Source organism: Chiloscyllium plagiosum, chromosome 19, assembly GCF_004010195.1.
Source record: "Chiloscyllium plagiosum isolate BGI_BamShark_2017 chromosome 19, ASM401019v2, whole genome shotgun sequence".
Taxonomy (NCBI): Eukaryota; Metazoa; Chordata; class Chondrichthyes; order Orectolobiformes; family Hemiscylliidae; genus Chiloscyllium; species Chiloscyllium plagiosum.
Window position 1 is genome coordinate 39,521,470 of NC_057728.1, and position 18,982 is coordinate 39,540,451.

General features: G+C 39.7%; 1 protein-coding gene and 1 long non-coding RNA gene across 2 annotated transcripts in view; one reads left to right on the top strand and one right to left on the bottom strand.

Annotated features, from left to right (window-relative positions):
- The first annotated feature begins 7,793 nt into the window (after window positions 1–7,793).
- Window positions 7,794–18,982, top strand: part of cped1 (cadherin-like and PC-esterase domain containing 1) — a 207,645-nt gene continuing 196,456 nt past the window's right edge. The window contains exon 1 of the mRNA XM_043709611.1: window positions 7,794–8,936. Within this exon, the coding sequence (XP_043565546.1) occupies window positions 8,688–8,936 (249 nt within the window). The 5' untranslated portion in view covers window positions 7,794–8,687. The remainder of the gene's footprint in view (window positions 8,937–18,982) is intronic.
- On the bottom strand, window positions 14,016–18,884 carry LOC122559700. Its single transcript, XR_006314511.1, has 3 exons — window positions 18,313–18,884; window positions 17,692–17,781; window positions 14,016–14,749 (listed from the first exon to the last, which is right to left on the bottom strand). It is a non-coding gene; the product is annotated as an uncharacterized LOC122559700 (long non-coding RNA).

The window sequence follows — 18,982 nt, forward strand, 5'->3', positions numbered from 1 at the left end:
TCCAAGCCTTGTGTCTACTATAATAAAGTTTCAATAAATTCACATGATATATCCGAGACAGGTGTTGTCTATCCAGCATCTTTACCAGATAGTTTACCTGACTCAGCTTTTTCTCAATTTGATAGGGACCACTAAACCTGGCTTTGTAGCGATCTCCTACCACTGGTAATAATACTAATACATTATCCCCACGTGGAAAACGTCCACATTTTAGAGTTTTTATCTGCCACCTACTTTATTCTATGCTGTATCCTCTTCAGGAGCTGTTTAGCTAACTCACCTGATTTAATCTCTCCCTCACCTCAGATACATAATCCAAGTGTTAGATCTCCAACTTTGGCCCTGTCAATTTTGCTTTAATTAATTTCAAAGAGCCTCTCACTTCATGCCCAAATGTTAACTCAAAAGGAGTGAACTGAGTAGATTCATTTGGGGCATCTCTAATGATAAACAATATGAATGGGATACCTTTATCCCAATTATTTAGGTAATCCTGACTGTACACTCTTAACATGGTCTTTCAGGTCTGATGCCACTATTCAAAAGCTCCCTGGGATTCAGGATGGTACACGCTTGATTTAAAGTGCTGCATGCCTAAGCTAGCCATGACAGCCTAGCAGTAAAATTTGACCTATGGTCTGACTGAATCTCTTTGGGTAGCCCATACCATGTGAAGAAAGCTACTAACTCTGCTGCCACCCTTTTTGCCTTAATACGCTGTAATGGAATTGCCTCCGACACATGGTTAGCAGGTACTGTTTCCCACTTTTAGTTTTAGGGAAGGAACCTACACAATCAATCATAACCCAAATGAAAGGTTCTTTGAAGTGAGAATTGGCAACAAATATACTGGGTTTCTTACTGCCTGTGGCTTACCTACCATTTGGCACGTATGACAGGTATGGCAAAATTTAACCATATCCATATGTATTCCAGGCCAATAGAAATGCTTTTGGACCTTAGCCTGAGTCTTCCTCACACCTAGGTGACCTCCTACTGGTAGTTCATGTACTACCCATAACACTTCCTGTCTGTATGCTACCAGCAACACAATCTGGTGCACTTCCACCCATTTCTCCTCTGCACTAACCTGCCATGGTCTCTATTTTCATCTTAAGATTCTATCTTTAAGATTATAACCCTCAGGAATACATTCTGACTCCTTTTCTGAGTATGCACCTATATATATATATATATCTTTTATTGTCTCATCTTTCTGTTGTAAGTCCATTAGCCTTTCAGGACTAAACATTTCTGCCTGACCCTCTGCCTGTTCAGGTTTTTCCAGCACTATTACATCAAACAGGGTGTCCGCTAACTGAAACTCTACTCCTTCGTCTTTCTCTTTTTTTTGTCAATATATTTATTAGCAAATTTTTTTTAATTTTACAAATATATAAAATTATTGAAAAATACAATCAATAACAAATATCAGTATAATAAAAAGAAAAACAACACAAATTACAATACAACTACTGTCTATTAACTATTAACCTACCCTATAATATAAGACTAACCCTAATACTGTGCAAAGCAACACCAAAAAAAGAAAGAAAAGCAAAAAACCCAACAAAATACAGAACAGCTATGCTCGGTGCAAAGCTCCCAAACAAAGGAATGGGAGCATTGTATATATACCCGTATTAACTCAGGACACCCCCTCCAGTGCCCAGGGCTTGACAAATCTAACCATCCTGGTTAAACAAATGCCCTAGTTAAGATAACTGACAAATGTATATCTAAATAACTCAAGTAGGGCTGCCATATCTTATAAAAATGGTCTGTTGTGTGGTGCACCATGTTTGTAAAAAAGTCCAAGGGAATGTGCTCCATAATTAATTTCTGCCATCCCAACAAGCCCGGTGGGTTCTCAGACACCCAATTCATCAGAATATTCTTCCGTGCACAGTATGCAACAATATTAAATAGTTTCTTCCCATGCCCTTCTAAAGATGGTAAATTCAGTAGACCCAAGAGGAGAAACATCAGGTCTACTTTGACTTCAGTCCTCAATACCCTCCCTATCTCTCCCCGCCACAGCACTCCAATAAACACGGAGCCTGTGGCATGTCCAGAGGCAATAGGTAAGAATACCTACACTTATTTTACATTTGGGGCATACTGAAGATGCCCATTTTTTAAACTTCGCCAGATGGTCTGGTGCCAGATAAGCCCTGTGCAGAACTTTTAACTGCGTAGCACATATCCTATTACAGATTGAGATCTTTCGATCCTCCACCTCCTCCAGCCTCTTCCCGAGGCCCTGGATCTCCTTCTCCATGCTTCTGCAGCATGGATGTGATAGGTTGGACCTGGGCATGAATTTCCCCACTCCCAAATATTAACAAATATGTGTTCTGTAAGGTTTTAAAATAATAATTCCATCACATAAGTTGGCCAGGAATGGCAAAAAACACCAGTATGCCTTGGCTGTTAGGCAGAGCTGTCCACAGCAGTTCTACAGAATCGCCGCCATCTTGCTGAGTTCTGTCTTTCTCTTTAGTTTTTGCTTCATGCTGTGGCTTATGATAGTGGGATCTTGTTACTACACAGTCCAGAAAAATTCCAGGGTATTTTTCTTTTAACTCCCCAGTTCCCTGGTCTTCCTTTCATTTCTGCACAACAATGGGTGTCACTCCCACCTTAGATCCTGCTAAATCATTCCCAAGAACAAACTGTGTTCCTGGAACTGACACTCTGTCAATCACTCCCACTGTTACTTCCCCAGTCTTGAGTTGGTACTCCAACCTGATCTTCCATAGGGAAATGCTAAATTTGTGTCCATCCATCCCACAAATTACCACTCTCTCAGGTAACATGTCAGAAGAGTGCAAATACGTTCATCTAGTACTTAGTGATTGATTAGATCCTGTATCTCTCAAAATTATCATTTATTTTCCTTCTCCCCCTGTTTTTTCTGAGTAAACTTTACCCACAGAGGTGAAGTCTATATAGAGATCAGGCACTAACTCAATATTCAACCCCTGCCTAGACTGTGCACTTTCCTGCAGCTCCTCGACTTTGCTTGGGGCTTCCTTTACTACCTTCACTAATGCCACTGGCTTAGCTTCTTTTACCAGATCTTTTCCCAAAGTGCCTTTCTTTAATGTCCAACATTGTGACTTTACGTGTCTCACCTTCTGGCAGTGAAAACACATTTTCCCAGTGCCTTTCTTAAACCAGCAGCACTGTAAATTTCGGTGTCCCACTCCATTACAGTAAAAACACCCACAGACTTTCACCTCCTTTCCACCATCTTGGCCTTCTTTTTCCACCTCTGGTAAACTATTACCAGTGTGCTCTACTCCTTGTTTTGTAGTGTAGGATCTCCCCTTCTCCCAATTCCTATCCCTCACAGGATGAAATTCTTGTCAGACATTAAATTTTGCTTTATCTGCCAATGTATATTCATCTGCCATCTCTGCTGCTATTCTCACTTCCTGAACTTTCTGTTCATCCACATGAATTCTTATCATCTCTGGAAGTGAGTTTTTAAACTCCTGTAGCAGAATAACCTCTCTCAGAGCCTCAAAGGTTATATCTATTGTTAAGCCCTGCCACCCATTTATCAAAATGGCTATATTTAATTCTTTCGAGCTCAACCTAGTTTCTTCTTTATGTTTCTGAACCGTTGTCTGTACACTTCTGGTACCAATTCATAAGCGCTCAATTTAGCCTGTTTAACCTCTTCATAATCTCTTAATCCCTCATCTGACAATGCTGCAAATACCTCACGAGCTCTGCCTACTAGCTTAGTCTGAACTAGCATTACCCATAAGTTCTCTGACCACTCCATCTGCACTAATCCATCCAATTTTCAAATGAAATAAAGATTTCAACATCTTTCTCATCAAAATGTGTCAATGTTTTTACATATTTGCATACATCACTACCTTCTCTCTTCATCTCCATCCAGTTAACTTGACTTTCCTGATTAATTTAGAGCTTAAAAATGTGTTGCTGGAAAAGCGCAGCAGGTCAGGCAGCATTAAAGGAGCAGGAGAATTGACGTTTCGGGCATAAACCCTTCTTCAGGAATTCCTGAAGAAGGGCTTATGCCCGAAACGTCAATTCTCCTGCTCCTTTGATGCTGCCTGACCTGCTGCGCTTTTCCAGCAACACATTTTTAAGCTCTGATCTCCAGCATCTGCAGTCCTCACTTTCTCCTTTCCTGATTAATTTGCAACTTCTGAAGTTCACATTCTCTCTCCCTTTCTCTCTTTTCTTCTTCTTTCTCTCTTTTCTTCTCTCTTTCTTTGCTCAGCTAAGAACCTTTTCTCCCTTTCTTTATCTTGTAACTCCTCAATTGTAATTTACGTTTTTCTACCTGAACTACACTTGTCTGTTTCTCTGATACACCTAAGTGCTTGACTAACTCCATTACAATTTCAGCTTTCCTTTTGTCCCTGGTTGGACCCAATTCTAACCTATTTGCTAATTCTACAAATATGGCCTTTCTCTGTCTTTCTAAACTTTCTTGGCAAATTTGGGAATCATCTTCAAAGCCTAGAACCTCTTTCACAGTCTTAAGAGCCATTTCTCTTACTTTTAATTTAACCAACCACAAGTAACCAAAACTAAACAAATTGTCTCACCTACTTTTTATGTAAAGATCTAGGTTACTAATTGGCGTGTTTAAATCTTCTGGGATCTTTTGTGCCCCAAACCTGATCAAATCTGTTCAAATCTGTTCAAATCTTAGACTGGATCTGTCTAAGTCTTCCAAATCACAGACCTGAGCCCCAAACTGTTATGACACAGCGGTGAACCCCTCTGTTAATTAGATTAAACACCCAGAAAAGCTTACTGTGTCTCATAATGAGTGACACAGAACTCCCAAATTCCACTATTTAATGAAAATAATATTAATTTATTCTTTAACTCTAAAAGTGAACATAAAACAACAACTATTCACAAGTCTCAGCACAGCCCCTTCTCTTAACTGCTTATTATCTGCCTCCAACTCTATAATAAGATTCGATTCCAATAAAACACTTATTGAAATTACTTCAACTTAATTTCAAAACCATCCAGCAGTTGTTGTCATCGGTGTCTTTCTTCTTCTGGCTGAGGATCTCGCTGGGTTGCCTTTTTCTTTTTACTGTGAAGATGTTTCATATGAAAAAGGTACCTTTGACAGAGAATGTTTCAATTTTTTGGGTCTCTCTCTCCCTCGATGGCAGTTACTTTGTCTGACTTTCAAAATGCCCGCACTTTTTATACCCCCAACATCAGATCATCTCATTGGTTCGAGGTTGGCAAAACAATACATTCAAACTCGATTGGGTTTTAGTATCCTGAGGCATAACTTAAACTGATTGGTTAAATTCGAATTGTTGTCAAAACAGCAGCTAACTCAGGTACTATTTCACATGTTACATATTTTCAATTTTCCAGTACACTCTGAGACTGCGGGCCAGTCATATGACAGGTGCTTGTAAGCTGTCAGTGCAAAACTCGTAAAGGTACAGTACGTACCTTCAACTTCATAACACTAGGATGAAGTCCATCAAGATACATGCACTTGTCAGTTCACAGTGCCAACTATTTACTCAGTACCACTTCTCTGATGATTGTGATTTTCTTGAGTTCCTTCCTCCTATTTCTTAATTAATCCAGTTTCTGGAATATTATTTGTACCATCTATAATGAATTCCACAATTCCACAAGCTCTATGCCAAGACATGCTAGACCTATGGGTCATACAAATGCAGAAGAAACAAAAAAATTAGGGTGTGAGCCCATACTTTGGCCTGGCATTGATATGGACATCAACCAACTAATTAAGTGATGTGAAACCTTCAACCACAGAAATCAAGACAGCCTTCCACAAGATGCTTTTCTATGCCTTGGAACAAGATTACTGTTGATGCTGGTGTGGAAGTGCCCCAAGTGAGTAGTAGTGCAGAGGGTGGGCAGAGTTAAATATTGGTGTTGCAGTCTAGGTGAGGGTGAGAGGGGAAGATGTTACATACATTAGTGAGAGTGGCACAGCATGAAGCCTGGTTGGAGATGGGTAAAATAACAGAGCTAGAGTGTGTGTGAGGTATTGGACAGAAATGGTGACCGTGCACTGGTGAAGTAGTGGAGGACATTGACCTCCTTCCTACAGTTGAAAAGTATGGTGCTGGCAAAGCACAGCTGGTCAGGCAGCACTTACTACAGTGCTGGGCATTCCTCCAGACAGCTGAGAATGCTTCAACCCAGGTGTGAACCTCCCTACGTTGGCATGGTCTAGTGTTGTGGCCTCCACATCTGGTATTGGGGAGGAGGAAGTACTGCCTGTGTGCCACCCTGTGCAGCAGGAGCTCCTGGTCCATGTCTGTAAAGCCAAGAACAAATTACCTCTGTCCACCATATCCAGGGCAAATGTCAGGAACTGTATATAGGGCAGCTCCAGATTAATGTTTCAGCGCTAATCTGGGTGAACAATGGCCTTTTAAATATGGTGCTGATATAAGGGATGCCAGTCAATTCCAGGATCTCAGATGAGTGGCAAATTGCTCTGGGAATGGTGTGTGGTAAGATGGTTGGAAATTGGACATGATACTCACTTGCAGGTGGGTTGAAATGCCAACTAATGTAATGAATTTAGTAAGATATGGGGGGAAAATTAACTTGGCCTCACAATGGGAATCATTCCACCAAACTCAATGTGACTCGCACCTAACCAAAAAAACTGTAAGATTCAATATTATGACTAAGTCTTTAGTACAGCAACTCTGTAGTTAGTGTTGCAAATACATTTCAAGGTACCTGTCTCAACTGGAACCTGAGCCTCTGTTGTGCATGTTACACAAGCAAACATTGAAAAGCACAAACTGCATCAATGGATAACTCACTTGTGACTTGCAAAGGTCTGTCCATCATCAAGAAGTCAGGAATGGCTGGATAAGTGCACGTGCAATCGATGTTTGAAATGTTTGATAGTATCCAAAATAAAGCAGCAACATGCATGTATTCTGACACCACTGGCTCACTGTGAGAGTAGTGTGTACCAAATACAAGATGCACTGCAGCTCCCTCAACAACATCTTCCAAATCTACAATGTCTATCACCTACAAGTACAATGGCGGCACATGCATTGGAATGTCACTACCTCCAAATTCTCCACAGAGCCCCAGATTATTCTGACTTGAAACAACATTTGCATTTCTTAGTAATGCAAGAACCTGCAATTCCCTCTATCAACAGCATTGAGGGTGTACCTAGAGCAGCTTGATTTCGACAAGAAAGTTTCTCACCACCAGCACCACTTCAAGGCAGTTATAGTTAGACAACAAATGGTGCCTTACCAGGGTCATCCATATCATCTGGATGATTCTTTTAAAGTTCACCTCCGGTCAGTTCCCAACTGAGTTATCCTCCAGGTACATTTTCCTTTTGGAACTGATGCCATACTGATATTCTCATCATTTGGACCCAAACACGGAGTACCAGCGACGAGAGCATATGAATCAGATTCTTCAACCTGGAACAATGTTGCATCCAGACTGTCTGTGTCTTCTGTATATTCTATGGTAAAGGGACAAAGATCTGCCGATTTATTTTAAATATAATGTACATTATAGAAGGTTCCCACAGAGTGGAGGCATTGCAAACTGTTTTTTGAGCAATATGCCGATGGGTACGAGTGCGTTTAAATAAATGGAATCCACATTTTTAAAAAAAAGTTGTCACTTTAAATATTAAAAAATACCGAAGATGTTCCCGCCTACCCATTTAAGAGAGCAAGGCGTCATCCTGAACAGTTTGTTTTTCGGGAGCTTAACGGAAACCACTCTCTCGAAAGTTTTTTTTAAAAAAAGTGATGCTAGGGGAGGGAAGAGGAGAGTGGATATCCCAGAGACAAGCGCAAACGACAAAAACAAAGGTTCTTCGTTTAGTTTGTTTTAATTACAATCATGTTACAGTTTAGGAAGTCGTCAATGCCTGGCACAGTCTACTTTGGGAGAAGTTGTGTTTGTTACTGCTGTAGGGTCGGCAGTTCCAACTGGATTTAATCATTGAGTTTCGGAATTGCTTCCTGAAGGCAAGACGCACCTCTTCTGGAAGCCTGCTCCATGACGCAGTGAGCCGATTAATTTTTAACTGAGAACAGGAAAGGAGCTCAGTGACAGAAAACTTGGGCAACCCAGCGACGCCTGCAATGCGCTAGTTAGCGCAGGGATGGACTGAACTGAGAGCTCCTCTCAGGACTTTGGTGTACTTTTTTTTTAATCTCCGGATCGAGTCCGGAAAACCCGCCAAACTTTTGTTCTCCCCCCACCCCCAACACCCCAAATTCTGGCGTAACTTGGAAAGAAAGTTTGCTGCGCTTGAGGGTCTGGTGTGCCCTGGATTCTTGGCTGGTTGACCAGGTCGCTTGGTTGTGGGTGACAATGTGAAGGTTCCGCTGAAGGATGGACCTCAAAGCCTTGCCCCTGGATGAACCTCACGCCGCTCGCCAAGTGATGCAGCCGCTGCTTGTGGGGATGCTGAGCTGACCCGTTACATCTCTGCTTCGGGACCATTCTGGAGGGAGCGCTGAGCGGGTCACGTCTCCACAAGAGGCTGGGCACAGAGCTCTGGCTAAGGTAGCAGTCCCCCCTGGGTGGGGGAACTGAGCCCTGACTTTCTCCAACAAGTTTCCTGCCATGGAGGAGTGAGGGAGGGAGGGAGGGAGGGCGGAGGGGCTGCTGTGGACATGGGTCCCCGCCAGGCGCTGGCTCGCTGCGTCCGTTTGTGCTGGCCCCCTCGGCCGCTGCTGCTGGCTGTGGCGATAGCCGTGTGTTTGGTTTACCCATCTCTGACAGTGTTCCGCCTGCGAGCGGGCAGTCTGCTGCTCAAACCACCCTCCCGGATTCAACCAACACAAGTCACCGCAGACAGCAAGCCGTCGAGAAAGAACCCCAACTGCCTCCCTGCACTGGATGTACCGCTGAAACTCAGAGAGGTGGGGAACTGCTGCACTCACTCAATTCCTCTTTCTATCTCTGTGTGTCTGTGTCTGTCTGTGTGTGGGGGATTAAAAACAGATTCGTGGCGGCTGTAGACGTTCCAAATCGTGTTTCCTGGTTTCATCCGAATTTGGGACTTTAAAAGAGGCTGAACAAATAAAAGCTGCTCTTTAATAATGGACCCGAGGGTTTCCTTTTGATAAACTGGAGTGGGCATGTAAAAACTTCCAGCCTTTGGCAGATTGCTATGTCCGGTTGCAGTCGGACCTCCAGTGAGGAGCTGATGAAAGCTGGATCACATCAAACTTATGGGGTTAGGAGTTGAGAGGGATAGGGTTTAACTTATTTTTAGTCGTGGACACCATGAAATGCTTCCAACCAGCGGATGTTCCAAGGCCCGGTTCAGGAGTTCAAGTGTGTGTCTGTGTGCCGGACCGGGGGTGGGGAATGTGCATCTGTTAGTGATCTGATTTTAAACTGCAATCCTGTTACCCGATCAGCTCTGACCAGAGTCTGCTTCCGACGGGCCGTTTGCAACAACCTCGCGTTGCTTTTTTTATAAAAGTCCACGCAACATTCACGAGTCTCCAAGAATAGACCAGAAATGCCTTAGATGCTGATGCCCATGATACACGAGGCTGATAGTTTTCTGATAACGCTCACAGGTATTCTAATGCTGATGTCATTTCGTAACTCGGCGAAACTTCTTACCTTCTGTTAATAACGTTTGTTCCATAAAAAAACACTCTTTCTAAAAAAAGCCAAACTCTCCCCTCCGCCCAACCAATACTACTCTGTTATTCCTTAAGTGGGATGTCCTTCAATTTAGATCTTTTTAAAAAAAGTTATAATTTATACAAGGTACAGATTTAGGACGTTCATATTCAAGTAAATAGCCGTTCACAGCTAAATTATTTAATTTGTTGACTGTTAAGAATTTATCTAATTTTGTTAACCTTAATTTTGTCACACCACTCAATTTAAGAATTTCCAAATAAATTTGACAATTAGTGTTAAATTAGAGACAAATATCGGATATTGGTCTATAATCAATAGCTAAACAGAAATCGCTGGGAAAACTCAGTAGGTCTGGCAGCACAAATGGAGAAAAAGCAGAGTTAGTGACCCTTCTTCAGAGCTTGAAGCTAAGATTTTTTTGGTTCAGCACACAAGGATCGCAGATATAGCATATTCTGTCTTCTCATATTGTGGACTAGGGTTGAATATATTGGAGAAGGTCCAAACGGCAAAATGTAACTTAATATAAAACAAAGAATTGAGGATCGGAATAAAAACCAAAAGGCGGCTAGAGAGAAAAAAAAGTTAACATTTCAAGTCCAGTGACCCTTGATCAGAAGTGAAAGCAGCTGGGAAAGGGTGATAATAATGCTGATTATGAGAGTGGAGGAGGTAGTGTGGTGGAAGAAGTGAGTGGAATAAATTGAGACAGTGCCTCATGAGAAAGAGAAATAAAAGAGAAACAAACAAAGGGATGATAAACTGGGAAAGAGATTGATGCAGAATGGGTGCTAACAAGAAGTGTGAATAGCTGAAAATAGGTTGGCTGTGCGGGGACCAACCCATACAAAACAGGTCCAAGGGGTGTGGGGATGGTAATGAATGTGGAGGATGATGTTCACATTCTCAAATTGTTAAACCCAGTGTTGAGTCCTGAAGGCTGTAAGGTACCGAGGCAGAAGATAAAGGTGTTATTTCTCCAGCTTGCATAAGCTTTGCTGGAACATTGCAGCAGGTCTGAGGCAGAAGTGTTGCCATGGGAACATGATGGTGTGTTGAAGAAGCAGGCAACTGGAAGCTCAGTCTGCGTTTCATCTCCTCAGTGTAGAGGAGATCATATTGTCAGCAATGAATATGGTTAACATCTGGAGAGATGAAGCACAAACCAGGTGACTGCTTGGCAAAACACTTCTGCTCCATCCATTAAAATGAACCCAAGTTTCCAGTTACCTGCACCTTCAACATGTCATCAAGTTCCTGTACTAACATTTCTGTCTTGGGACTACTGCAGTGCTCCAGTAAAGCTCAAATGCTAGTTGGAGGAACACCACCTCATCTTATGCCTAATTATCTGACAGCATTCAGGACTCAACATTGAATTTAACCATTTCAGAATGTGAATACCTTCTTCCATGTTCAATACCTAACCCACATTGCCAGCGCAGCTAACCCATTTTCAACTATTCACACTTCTCGTTTGTATCCATTCAGCATCTATCTTTCTTCTGACTTACTGTCAGCATCCCTTTGTTTGCTTCATCACTTTTTTGACTTTCTCTCTTGGGCACCATCGTGATCTAGGAGAATGTGAGGACTGCAGGTGCTAGAGATCAGTTAAAAAGTATGGTGCTGGCAAAGCACAGTTGGTCAGGCAGTATGCGAGGAGCAGAAGAATCGATATTTTGAGCATTAGCCCTTCATCATTCCTGATGAAGGGCTTATGCTTGAAATGTCAATTCTCTTGCTCCTCGGATGCTGCCTGACTGGCTGTGCTTTTCCAAGACCACTTTTCAACCATCATGATCTAATTGACTTCACTCCTTACCCCATGCCCCATCATCAACAAAAATACTGCTATTTCAGTGATTCACTTCTGAAGAAGGATCACTGGACTCGAAATGTTAACTCTGTTTTTCTCTCTACAGATGCTGCTTGATCTGGTGAGTTTCTCCAGCACTTCCTGTTTTGGTTGCATTATTTAATCTAATGTCTCAACACGTGTTCTTTTTGGAAGGGCAGAGAATACTAGATAAGCAATGGTCCTAAATTTGATTCAAGTTAACATGTATTTAGCAATATGTGTAGCCATTAATACAAATAGTTACTTGATATATTTGGAATGTTGGGAATGCTGGTGTAATTGATGAAGACTTAGCAACATTTCTGGCGCTCAGGTTCAAGAATTGTACTGTGAACTTCAAACACTCAATGTTATCTCACTACTTAAATGGACATCAAACAAGAACTTGGACACACACCAATTACTCTGCATTTGTAAGTAAAGAAAGCATTCAAGAGCAAACATTCAATTCAATTGGTCTTTTGTAAGATATAAGAAATAGCCATTATGGATCTTGTACAAGTAACATAGAATGATATTGGTCAGAAGGAGGCTATTTGGCCCACTGTACTTCTTCATGAGAATTGTGTAATTATTCTCATTATGCTGCTCTTTCCTGGTAGATCCACCGATTTTCAATTTTCAAGGATGCATTCAATTCTCCTTTGAAGGTTGCTATTAAATATACTTCTGTTGCAATTTCAAGGTATTCCAGTTCTTTATAACTAATATGTTAAAAACAATCTTCTTTTTCTTGATGGTTCACTTGTCAATTATCTTAAATCCTGAGTCTTCTTAACTTGTTGTGCCGCCTTCAAATACTTCCACATGTAATTTCCCAGATCTTCCTGTTTCAACAGCAGAAGGATGGAGCAGCAGCCGCCAAAGGAAACACAAAGGACCACACAAAGCTAGATTTCTAGATGGGGTTTGTCAAGCCTTAGGGAATAAGTGAAAGGATCATGAGGGTTCACAATGTCATGTGTTTTCAGCTTGATTAGATTTCTGGATTTGCTGACTTACTAATGTCTTGTTTATGTCAAAATAGTTTTCTATGATAGTATGTTTTATTTGATAGCTGACACAATCCTTTGGAAATAGGGACAAGAGTGTCCCTGGAATGTGTTAATATTGACATAGTCCCTCTGATTATGTTTGAAAGGAGACCCCACACTGAAATGTTAGTAAAATATTTACATTAATGATAAATGGAAGAGTGTACTTTCAGTATTACTGCACACTTTATTGATTACTCTCAACTGTGTAGCCACGTGACAAGTAGAGGAAACACATTGTATTTTACCACAGATAAGTGTGATTTGCGAAACACAAAAGGGATTTTCATTATCAAAGATTTTAAAAAGAAAATTAATGCATTGTGATCATTAAATATTCAAAACAAATCATGCACAGAAATGAAATTTAACGGCATATATTTTTAAGCTAAAATAACTTTTATTATGTGGTGCTTTTGCCTTACTATTCTGTTGTTTGTGTTGCTGCTGCACAAACATCAGCCTTCTAAAAGATGTCAAAACAATGAAAAAAAGATGAAGAAGAGCAGTAACAAGGATGATTCGAGGAACTAAGCTATTTTGAAGAGAGTCAGAGAAGTGAGCAAGTTTTCATTACAGAACGTCTACTTTGAAGCAATGCCTAATACTTCCATTCCAAAAAGGCATAATTAATTTGAAATGGCACAATTCCAAAATGAAAAATCTTCTTCTGAAATTGGAGATCAGTAGAAATTTTTGAACTAGTTAGGTTTGAAAATTTAGATTAAATATATATTGAGAATTTCAAACTTTTTAGGTATAGTGGCCTGTGAGTTCTAGAAACATCTAAACTTTTTGCTATGCATACCAACTTTTTATTATTTCATGGGATGTGGCCGTTTCTGACAAAGCCAGCGCTTGTTGTCTATCCCTATTGGTCCTTGAGAACAGTTAAGAGTTAATAACATAATTGTGGGTCCTCAATAACATGTAGATCAGATCATGTCAGTCTTATCCCCTATAGGAAATTAGTGAAACAGAGTTTTGTAAAAAAAAACTATCAGTGATAATTTAATCATAATATCTGAGGCTAGCTTTCAATTCCAGATTTTAAAAAAATTATTAATTACATTTATTCATTCAACTGGTCATAGATTGGTCAGGTACGTCATTTGCTCCAATAAAATTTGCCTTTAATTCAGTTGGAAACTTTACCAATCCTTTTGCGATAAGTTTTAAAACATAGATAAAATTAATACATGCATAAAATTATGCATGTATTTTGAAAGGAAAGAGCTTTAACCTGATCCTTTTCTCAATGGTGGTATTCATACATTTGATTCAGATGATTGTGAATTCAATCTCATTGAAGGGATATGAGCACATAATTCTATGCTGATACAGGTGTACAATACTGAGAAAATCATGCATTGTCAGAAGTTTTACCTTTCAGACAAGACACTAAACAAAGTCCTGAGACTTTTCATATTAGATGGATGTAAAACATTGCAACTACACTATTTGAAGACAAACATAAGGTAATCGCTCAACATATATCCTTTAAAAGGCAACCAAAATAGAAAGACTTGGATTATCATCATTCTGCTGCCACATAGTTAAACTCAGACTTTCAGTTGACCTATCAGTGAAGATTCCTGATCTCGACTCCTCCAACAGCTGTTTGTTGAATTCACTGAGGCTATGAGCTGGCAGGCAGCAGAAAAGCCACTCAACCAATCAGATTGAAGAATTCTCACAGATATAAATGTAGAAAGTGAAAACAGGAAGTATAAATTACATTTAAATCAATGTAGAGGCCTGCAACATATAAATAGGACTAAGGAAAAGATATAAAAAGCAAAACACCAAACAAAATGTTTTGAAAACAAATTGCAGCATTAGTTTTGTTCTGAGTGATTAAGACTCCATATTTGCTGCCTTGTTTCTTAACGTTACATCAGTCATGACATCTTATCAACTGTAAATCACTTTAGAACATTTGAAATTGCGGAAGATTCTATCTAATCGCAAGCTCTTTAATATGCTGAATGACATTTCTTTACTCCATTCTTTCTCGTATTTTACTTTCCTTATGTATGACCTACTGGTGAATGAACAAACTACTTTGCACTTGCTTCAATCTCCAGCAAACGTCAGTGGTAACCACGGCAGCTGGTTCCGTGTAAATGCCACTGGTCTCTCTGTGGCATCACATCATAAGCAAATCATATCAGCACTGTGTAATTAACACAAAATAACATCATTATAATATTTGATTGCATACTTGTCACTATAACAACAGTCTGTGCATACTTTGCTTATCAGTATACAATTATGCACTACAAATACTGAAAGTTGCCAGAGAAAAACACACAAAAAATATATCAAGCATTAAGTATCTCTATAGTGCAACATGAAGGGGACTGGGTAGTGGGAGGTGAAATAATGAGGTTCCAGTAAATCTATAAGAATGAGGAAATGGGAAGCTTAAATGATTGGGGAAGGGAATGCTGAGAACCACATTTAGCTACAATCTGTACCTTAAATATGTTAGATTAAAAGTAGAAGTTCAGAAATCAATAGGGTTGCTAACTACAGTTAAACAGAGAAAGGTAGTCAAATACAGACTTTGAAATTAAAGACCTGACATGCCTTGTCTTGGCAACAACTGGAGGAGAAGTTAGGATAAAACAAAAGATGAGAAATGTAGACTGAGGGAAAATTGAAGAAAGTCAGACAAGAAACAAGACAATGGCAATAGTTCTATGAAAGCATTGGTAAAAACAAGTCATGGCTCAGTGGTTAATGTTGCTGCCTCACAGCACCATGGTCCCAGGTTCGATTCCAGCTTTGGATGACTGTCTGTGTGGAGTTTGCATGTTCTCCCCATGTCTGCGTGGGTTTCCTCCAGGTGCTCCAATTTCCTCCCACAGTCCAAAGATGTGCAGGCCAGGTGAATTGGCCATGCTAAATTGTACCATAGTGTTAGGTGCATTAGTCAGAAGGGGGTGGGTTGCTCTCTGGGGGGGTCAATGTGGATTTGTTGGGCTGAAAGCCCTGTTTCCACACTGTAGGGAATCTAATCTACTGTAGATGTATCCTGGAGCTGTGGGTGGCTACTTAGCCCAAAGTACAATGTCATTTTGTCCTGGGTGAGTCCACATTGCTGAAGAAAGAATTGGAGCATGGATAGAGGACTGAATAACTAATTGAAGGCAGTGTTGGGATGAAGTGGACATTTTCAGCTTGACATCTATACTTGGAAGAGTGCTGCAGAGATAAATGTTGGGGCCCCAATTATTTACGATGTACATCTTAATAACTTGGATGATGGAAGTTTGTGGATTACACAAAAATAGTTGCAAAGACAAGTAAACAAGACAAAACAGGAGTCCACAGGGGGATATAGACAGATTAAGACATAGACATAATGTCCACAAGAGAAGGTCAGAGGCTTGGAATACTGCAGTGAGTAACTCACCTGACTCCCTAAAGCCTGTCCACCATTTATAAGGCACAAGTCAGATGGAATACTCCCCACTTGCCTGGATGGGTGCAGAATCAATAATACTCAAGAACCTTAACACCATCCAGGACAAAGCAGCCAGTTTGATTGGCATCATATTCACAAGCATCTATCTCCTCCATCACCTATACTCAGTAGCAGCAATGTGTATGATCTACAAGATGTACTGCAGAAATTCACCACAGATCATTAGATAACATCTTCCAACCCACAATTACTTCCACCAAGGGCAGTAGATACATGGGAATATCACTACCTGCAAGATCTCCTCCAAGCCACTCATCATCTTGACTTGGAAACATATTGCCATTCCTTCACTGTTGCTGGGTCAAAATCCTGGAATTCCCTTCACAAGGGCATTATGGGTCAACATACAGTACGTGGACTGCAGCCGTTCAAGAGGTTCTTAAGATCAGCTAGGGATGGACAATAAAAGCTGGCCTACCAGTAATAGCATGTTCCACAAGTGAATTTAAAAAAGTGAGCAATTGAAACTTGGCAAATGGAACAGAATGTAGAAACATGTGATGTTTTGACAGTTTGACAGGAAGAATAGAAGAGCTAAATATTATTTAAATGGGAAAGACTGCAGAAAACTGTAGCATGGAGGGCTTAGCTGTTCCTTATACTTGAATCACAAAATACTCGAATCAAGTTCAGAGGGTAATAGGGAAGGCAAATGCAGTGTTGACCTTCATTTCAAATGCAAAAATAGGGAGTGTTTGCAGGAACAATGCAAGACACTAGTCAGACCAAAGGTGGAATACTGTGACCAGTTTTAGTTCCCTTATCTAAGCAAAGATATACTGGCATTGGAGGAAGTTCAGAAAAGGTTCATTAGATTTATCCTGGGTATGGAAGGATTTTCTTATTAGGAAAGATGAGTTGGTTTGGAGTTTACACATTGCAGTTTAGAAGAATGAGAGGAGACATTATTCAAACATGCAAGATTGTTAGGGGACTTGACGGGAAGTCAAGAAGTGAAGAGGTTGTTTCCATTTATGGGAGAATTTAGGACCAGAAAACGTAATCTCAGAGAAAGCAGTAGCCCATTTAAGAAATAAATGAGTAGTTTTCTTTCCTTTCAGAGGATAGAGAATCTGTGGAATTCTTTACTACAAAGAGCTGTTCGAAATTGAGTTGTTAATTATATGCAAGGCTGTGAGAGGTGTCTAATCATTAAAGGAATAAAGGATTCTGGGGACAAAGCAGGAAAACTGAGAATTATCAGAACAACCGTGATCTTATTGAATGATAGAGCTGACTTGATGGGCTGATGGCCTATTTCTGCTTATGGTAACATGGTCTTAAAAAACGAAAAGAATAGAACCGATAGAAGCAATATGATTTAGAATCAAGGAAGTGGGTTTGGCCCTGTGTGGGTCAGGACAGAAGAGAAAAAGAGAAAAACAATGTGGAAAACTAAAGAACCACAACATGACTGAATTAGAGGAAATGAGTAACCATATGCTATACATTAATGATTGCAGTAGCTTGGGGGATTGACTAGTAATACATGTCATTCAAAGTTGCATGTGTATATAAAATGTTGTATTGGGATTTGTTGAATGGAATGTTTATTCCTTAGTTGGAAACATCCACAACCCATTCCTGACATAACTTTCACTTGTAAAATGAATATTGTACTCAACAGCTTTTTCCATGTGGTATTGTGTACGACATATCCTGACCAGAATATGAAGGATGCCAGTTTCAAGCAGATTAGACATCTAAGTTGATGTCTGCAAAAAGACAGAAGAGATTGCAAAATTTATTCAATCTTTTTGATTCACAGTTTGAATTAATTTGGTACAATTTAATATGCTAATGCCCAATATATTAATCAGGTTCAAAAATCCAAATTGGGATTTTGTTGTATTTTTTATTTATCCTTAAAAATTGAATGCACCTCATTTTCAAAATGCATTTTTTGTAGTGTTTCTATGTGTTATGGTTCAATAGTGGGTTCGATGGGATGTGACAAAATACTTTGAGTTAAATGACACGAATTAACAAGTTTATTTGTGGCTATATATTAAGCAATGATAAATATATTAAGTGATAAATTAACTATAAGTTAATAATTATATGTACATTAAACAGTAAATATGTATTAAGGATTAAATATGTAAATAAAGCAGCAAATATGTATTAAGCAGTAATCTACTTTAGCTATATTAGAAACACATGCAAACTATTGAGTGTTAAAACTATTTTAGACATGTTCAAGAATGAATCTCACTGTCTTCTGCCAGTGGGAGATCTCACTTTACCTCGGTTGGTCTGGAGAACTCAGGGTTCCTGGCACCATTTGTAATCCTAGTCCAAGCTGAAGTCCCATAAATAGGAGAAAGTCCCCGATATGAATACTGTTCTGAGTCCAAGATTTCATGTTGTGTCATCATTCCCTGGTACTTTCAGTACATTTCCAAAATTCCATTATGCTGAAACAACATGTCCCTTTGGCCCAAGGTAACTGCTCTTCAAGACAGTTCCCATCGATAAGCTTGTATCACTTTTCAGTCAAAACAGGCTATTTTCGCATTGGGTCAATTTTCTACTACATGTTCATTTTATTTCAATTGCTCATTGTCTTGTCCAAGTTAACCCTTAACTATTAACACTTAATGGCCTGGTTTAAAGACTTTTTTTAAGCTTACACTATCTTAGCATTTTTTTAAAAAGAAGTGGAGTTGTAACTGTTGCTCAAAATAATTGAAATTCATTTGAACCTTATGAATGCAGAACAGGAAACTTTACAAGCTCTTTTAATTTACTAATGTTCATATAATTACATGCAAAATGGATTTTTAGAAAAATTCAAGGTCTAATTTTGAATTTGTATTCTTATTAGCAGTTTGTAATACCAATTTGAATACATTTTTTACTAGAACTTGTCAAAGCTAATAGATTCTTAATTATTAGGAAAATAGAAATGGCAAA